This window comes from Labrus bergylta, chromosome 12 (genome assembly GCF_963930695.1).
Source record: "Labrus bergylta chromosome 12, fLabBer1.1, whole genome shotgun sequence".
In the NCBI taxonomy this organism is placed as follows: domain Eukaryota; kingdom Metazoa; phylum Chordata; class Actinopteri; order Labriformes; family Labridae; genus Labrus; species Labrus bergylta.
The window spans coordinates 22155453-22162494 of record NC_089206.1 but is presented as its reverse complement, the minus strand read 5'-3'; the positions used below and the strand labels follow the sequence as shown (position 1 = coordinate 22162494).

Sequence of the window (7042 nt, the reverse complement as noted above, 5' to 3'; positions counted from 1 at the left end):
TCCAGACCGCTCAGATCGTCTGGGACAGGTCTGCTCTCTGTCCCCAGAGTCAGAACCAAACATGGAGAAGCAGCGTTCAGTTTCTATGCTCCTTATATCTGGATCAAACTCCCAGAAAACTGCAGGTCTGCTGAAACTCTGAGCTCTTTTAAATCCAGGTTGAAGACTCACCTGTTTACAGCTGCCTTTCATTCAACAGCTTTAATAAGATTTAAAATTTTAACTCTGCACTGTAACTTTTAACTCTTTTTATATTTTTACTTTATTTTTTTCAATTAATCTAATTTCAATTATTTTTATTTGAACATATTTTCTAATTTTAATGTTTGATTTTAATGATTTTTTAATGGTTTTTTAATGTTCTATTTTAATGTTTCTTTTATTTCCTCTGTCATGATGATTTTGATGTATAAATATAAATAAACTTGCCTTGCCTTGCCTTAAAAAGTGGTGCAGATGGGGCGCGGTGGCCTGGTGGTTTGTGTGCGCACCCCATGTGCAGTCCTCTAATCGGGTGGCCTGGGTTCAGGTCCCAACTGTGGCTCCTTTCCCGCATGTCATTCCCATCTCTCTCTCTCTGATTTCTGACTCTGTCCACTATCCTATCCCTGTGTGTCTCATCACTTTTAAAGGTAAGTCCATGACCTTAAACTCCAGTGTATATCATTTGATGTTAGTGTGTGTAGCAAACAAATGCATATACAAAGTTCTAGTTTGACAAAGAATCAGCTGGTAACAGTAAAATGTCTAATTCTAAGTTTTTAACCAAATACAGAGTTTAAGACAATTAGCTCAGCTGTTTATTTAGCAATTAGCAGGTTACATCTGATAAAATCCGACACTGACAGTTGTCATTTTGTTCATCAAGTGGTGACTAAAAACAAAAAGTTTCCTGTATTATTTCTGAGTAATATTTGAAAATGTATTGTTTCAAAATGATAGTTTAATAGTAACTCTGCTGCTGTCAACCCTTATCTTTGAACACTATTATTATTCTATGCTAAGATTCTAATAGACAGGAAGATGTATAAAGAGGTGTATTAAACCAAATCATTTGTGTAGTTCAAAGTTGCTTCATAACAAAACCTTAAAAGAAAAAACTCAACAGCTAAAGTGATTATGAAATCAGATTTATTTCAGGCATTTGGTGTTACAAATTCATGATGGATCTGTTCTTTTCCAGTCAGCCTTAACCATGTTTCATTTTCATTTAGAGTGGAAATGGAAGCAAAGCAGGATCAGGACACCACTGATATGCTGAAGTGGAGAGCTCATTTTCTCTCCGAACAAGAAAAGAAAAGAGGACACAACAAGTGAAATATGACAGTGTTAAGTGTGGCTGCTTTTGATGATGTCACAATGCACACGATGACAGATGTGATACAACAGAGAAGACATTGCAGGAAGATGGAGTCATAGGTGTGACAGGTGTATGTCATGTATTCTTAAAAATTCAAGACCAGGTATACAATTCTGCCCCCTGCTCAAATATTTAACATGCTGGTATTTTGTGTGCAGTTATTGTTGCTTTGTTGAGATTTTCTGTCATGACACTACAAGTATCATCTTGTCTGCTTGACAGCACATCCAGCAACTAAAAGACAGCCTGGCTGACTGATCCAAAGAAGAGAGGACAGACTCACATCTCTGCTGCTCTGTTTTTCTGGTCTAATAATCGCTTTGCCTCTGATTGCTTTTTGATGTTATCTCTTACTCTCTCTGTGGTGCCGATAAGGAAGGAGCACCTCAGTGACTAAATTCCTGGGTCTGCTGGATTTTGAGGGGTGTTGAGGGTTATGGAAGCTTTGTGAGAGGCTGGAGGTACAAGAGGTGGAGAACAAATGAAGGAATGAAGAGAGAGACAACAGCTGGATTTAGTAACGAGATGACTGCCTTGAGCTGGACGTCCGTTGCACCGAGCTGCTGCTCATTCCGCCGCCGCCGCCGCCGCTGCTGCTGAAGCCGCTGCTGAAGCCGCCGCCGCTGCTGCTGAAGCCGCTGCTGATGCCGCCGCCCATTCCGCCGCCGCCATAGCCGCCGCCCATTCCGCCGCCGCCGCCATAGCCGCCGCCCATTCCGCCGCCGCCGCCAAAGCCATAGCCCATGCCGCCGCCTCCGCCACCACCACCTGCGTTTTCAGATGGAATATTAGAAATCATTATTCCTTACATCTCAAATGGTGCTCTTGATTTGATGCTCAAGTGACACGGTAATAGCAAAAACTTTTCTCACTTTCAGTTTTCATAATCACATTAATGTCTTAAGATGGCCTGGATATTTAAATGTAGAGATATTTGTTAAATACGTACCAGAACTGGAGGATGATGTCTGGACGTGGATAGTTGCACTTCCACCACCACTGGCAATCCTGAAATTTGTACACAGATAAGAATTTGAAGATGTTGAAGTCGCTTCCTGCACAATGTATTTTACGTTTTCATTAAATGTCTCTATGGTCCAAAGTAGATTTGATTTTTCAGTACCTGTCCTCCTCTCCCTCCAGCAGCTTCCTGTAGGTGGCGATCTCAATGTCCAGAGCCAGCTTGACGTTCATGAGCTCCTGGTACTCACGGACCTGGCGGGCCATGTCCTGTTTTGCTCTTTGCAGGGCCTCCTCAAGGTCCCTGATGCGGGCCTTGGCGTCCTTGACTGCCAACTCTCCACGCTCCTCGGCCTCAGCAATCTGGGCCTCAAGGTTGGCTCGCTGGCAGGTAGAAAGGTAAGCAGAGGCTTTAGAAATTTAATAAAAAAACAAGCTTTGTGTGTTTATGGCTGAAAGGTCTAAATATATGTATTAAAGTGATGGTTAAGTAGCTGTTACTGTGAGTTTACCTGTCCTTTCACTGACTCAATCTCATTCTGGAGACGGCTAATCATGCGTGTGAGCTCAGCAATCTCACTCTTGGTGTTGCGAAGGTCATCTCCTGCTGCGCCTGCGGAGGACTGCATCTCCTGGAACTATATTAAAAAGATTTTTTTTTAATGACTTTTGTTAGAGATCCCAATCTTATTTGATATTGCAGATTTTTTATTTCATATTCAAACTGTGGGTGAGGTTACTTTCTCGACCTACCTTTTGTTGGTACCAACACTCTGCCTCAGCACGGTTGCGTTTGGCGATTTCGTCATACTGAGCCTTGACATCAGCCACAATGGCATCCATGTCCAGGGTACGGCTGTTGTTCATCTCCACAACGACTGAAGTGTCCTTGATCTGTCCCTGGAGCTCATTCAGTTCCTGCACAAGAGATTTCATTTTTAAAATTGGACTTAGAAAGGAGAGCTTGCATCTATTTTTTTTATCCATACCCAAGACGGCCAGATTTTTATCTCTTATTGTAAGCAAAATTAGATTTTACTAAAAATGGGACGCAAAGAGACAGACATGATTTTCTTACCGCCTCAAAGACAGCTCTGAGGAAGTTGATTTCATCCTGAAGGGAATCGACCTTGGCTTCTAGCTCAACCTTGTTCATGTAGGCCGCATCGACATCCTGTCAGCAGAGAAACAGAAAGCGGACGTATTTGATGAAGGCATCATTTCACTGGTAAAGTGACATTTTTACATCTCAGATCAACTCTTACCTTCTTGAGGAGCACAAAGTCATTCTCTACAGCTGCACGCTTGTTGATTTCATCTTCATATCTGACACAAATATGGAAATAATTAGCTGATTGAAAAATACAGTGTTTCTACGACTGCAGGTCGTCCGTGCTAGTATCAACTCACTTGGTCTTAAAGTCCTCTACCAGTCCCTGCATGTTCCTCAGCTCTGACTCCAGCTTGACCTTCTCATTGCCGAGACCGTCGAGCTGTCTGCGCAGGTTTGCAATGTAAGCCTCGAACATGGCATCAATGTTGGAGCGGGTGGTGGTCTGTTCCTGCAGCAGGCTCCACTTGGTTTCCAGCATTTTGTTCTGCTGCTCCAGGAAGCGCACCTAAAAAGTACAAGGGTTTGCATAATTAAGATCTATAGAAGTCAACCAGAAAATGACCATACTATGTAGTTGTTTATTACATCAATTAAATATTTTCCCAACAAGTTCATGGTCTCATTCAAAACCCTTATTCAGTGCATTTGAAGATGACATGATAAAGGGGGTATACTATAGGCTGGAGCTTCCTTAGATTGACAAGTCATTTCAGCTCCAACCTAGTTACCGAAATATTCTCACATTTGGTTGCACAAAACATAGTTGCCAACTGTCAAACTGCCCAACTCGAGGCTACAAAAAGGGGGGTGGGGGTTCACAAACCAATCAGTGATGTCACTTTTAATATAAATTGAATGGGGGGAAAAAGTTATTGGCACAACTTGAAAACTTTTTCAGATTTTTTTAAAAACTCTAAAATAAAATGACATTAAGACAGGAAATAATGTATTTCAACACACATGTTGGCTCTTTTCTTCATGAATTAGTCATGCTGACTCCAATGTTAAAAGTATGTTTGTCTACTGTGTTTCACTTTACTCAGGTGACCCCTCTAGCTGTGTCCCACACAGAAAGAACAACTGCTTTAAGAAAACACCCCTCGGGGCAGAAATATTCTAGACAAACTCCAGTCTGAGGTCTCTCTGCTCAGTACAGTTGATCTCTGATGAGAGATCTGACATGCTAATAAACATTGAGAAACATTGAGAGAACAATTCTTTGGCATGCGGCTCTGAACCCTACAGAAGGTTTTGGGTGTGAACTTGTCACATCATTTTTTTTTCTAAGGCAAGCTGAGGTGTTTGTGCCACACCTTAGCCCCGCCCCTCCCCATAAACCTCTAACATTACCGCTCCCTCGCCTCTGGGAACCACACTTTCACTGAGGGAACATGTCTGCAACAGCCCGCTGTAATTAATGCTACACGCCTGGAGCTGTTAAGTGTTGTATCCATTGAGTTCTGGTACTTTATTACAAAAATAGAAAATACATTTGAATGATCAATACACCCTTGACTTTATTTGTCCTACTTGCAATGGTTTTTAAATCTTAATTGTGTATGTTCAGTTTAATTGTTTTTTTTGTAAGAAGTCTACTTTTAAGAAACTGATGGGATCAGATCCCGTATGTGCCAAAGATTAGGTGTGGCTTGACTCACTGGTTATAACTCTGAGCATTTTCCCTCACTGGGTGTGGTAAATTTGTTTTCCATTCTTGCCGGAGAGAAACTCCCTTCTCATTGTTTTACAAGTTGTTCAGTCAAACATGAAAGAAAAAAAACTGTTGATGTGGGAAGCTGGTGACCTAGTGGTTAATTTTTCATTCCAAATGTACGGAGGCTACAGTCCTCGAAGCGGGCGGCAGGGTTCAAATCTGACCTGTGGGTCCTTTCTAGTATGTCATTGCCCCCTCTCACTCCAAGATTCCCAACTCTATCCTCTGACCTGTCTAATAAAAGCATTAAGTGCTTCAAAAAATCTAAATAAAAAGTGTTGACGTGTGATTTATTATTGCATAATCCCTCATCATATGAAACAATAGTCAGACTTTTAAACGGATTAAACAACTAAAAAAATTAAGATTTGTTATCAATGCATCATAGGTTTTCAAGGCTTCCATGCAGCGCTATTAAAAACTTGTGAGTTCTTGCGGCCATTGAAATGGGCATTAACCCGATCCCTTCTTCCCCTCATACTGAGTGTCACTGGATCCAACCACTCTTGTATTTTCTCCCTCTCAATCTACACAGAGACAGCTGGTAAAGGTCCAAGTGTGATGAAAGATAAGTTAAAGGAGTAGGTCAGGTTTCATTTACTGTTGGCTGATGCAAAGTTTTGCTTTGTGAATGCAGCGTGAGACACTGCTGTTTTGAACAACAAATAATGCTTGGTTGCATTAAGGGTTAGAGTTATGGATTTCAATGCTGTTGGCATTCCGATAATTCATGTTGGATCAGTTGCTGTGCAATATTTTATGTGCCTTGGAGCCCATTTGGATGCAGTTTGTTGCACTTCTACATGCTTGCACTAACCAATAAACTGTGGCTCATCTGTTTTGTGCATCCAACATCAATACCTCATATTTTGTTCAACCAAATGTACGCTTGGGTTGACATATTAAAACTTTCTGGCTTCAAATACCATATTTTGCATGACAGGGCCAATTTAAAATCAATCGAATACTGTAAACATTCTTTAACTGAGGCTGTTTCCTTGAAGTGAAAGAAGAAACTCTTACCTTGTCAATGAAGCTGGCGAAGCGGTTGTTGAGGGTCTTGATCTGCTCTTTCTCATTGCTTCGGACCTTCGAGATGTTGGGGTCGATCTCAAGGTTCAGAGGGCACAACAGGCTCTGGTTGACTTGGACGTTTGTGATTGGCGCACAAAAACCTCCGCCGCCGCCAGCACCCATACCACCTCCGAAACCACCTCCGAAACCACCAGCACCACCACCGAAACCACCACCGCCACCACCACCGCCACCACCACCACCACCAAGATAACTGAAACCACCACCACCACCACCATAACTGAAACCACCACCACCACCCATACCACTTTTCATACTAAACATTGAGCTGCCCGACCTACCACCTCCGAAATTCCCACCACTAACACTAAACCTTGAGCCGCCGCTCATCCTACCACCGCCTCCCATCATGCCAGAACTGACAGATTGTGAGCTATATGTCTTACGGAAGCTACCGCTACCTCCACCTCCACCTCCACCACCACCACCACCGCCTCTGGAGGTCACGGTGTAGCTCTTCACAGACGTATTCATATTTTCCTCTGACAGGGTAGAATTCACAGACAAAAGGTAGAGCAGAGAGAGAGAGGTATGGCAGGGCGCACAAAGAGGAGAGTCGAGTCCCTCTAAGTGTCTTCTTGCTCTCCGTGATGGACTTTTATCTGCCTCCAACAGTGGAGGAGGTCTCAGTAAGCTCCACCTCCCCCTTTACCTGCCTCCTGTTACCTAGATCCTGGAAGGTGCATTTGCAGGCAATAAGCAGTATGACTTGCTTTTAGTTTCGTTAGTGGCTTCGTTGATGAAATTTGTTTTTTCATGTAGCACTTTGAGATTTAATTGCAAAAATGTAAAGTGCGTT

General features: G+C 42.5%; 1 protein-coding gene across 1 annotated transcript; it reads right to left on the bottom strand.

The window, feature by feature from the left end:
* Positions 1-1114: 1114 nt before the first annotated feature.
* On the bottom strand, positions 1115-6822 carry LOC109981564 (keratin, type II cytoskeletal cochleal-like). The gene is made up of 9 exons (XM_020630405.3): positions 6172-6822; positions 3731-3939; positions 3586-3646; positions 3399-3494; positions 3074-3238; positions 2833-2958; positions 2484-2704; positions 2310-2368; positions 1115-2128 (listed from the first exon to the last, which is right to left on the bottom strand). Exons 1-9 carry the CDS (start codon positions 6715-6717, stop codon positions 1875-1877), a joined length of 1737 nt encoding a protein of 578 aa, XP_020486061.2. The 5' UTR covers positions 6718-6822; the 3' UTR covers positions 1115-1874.
* Between the last annotated feature and the right edge of the window lie 220 nt (positions 6823-7042).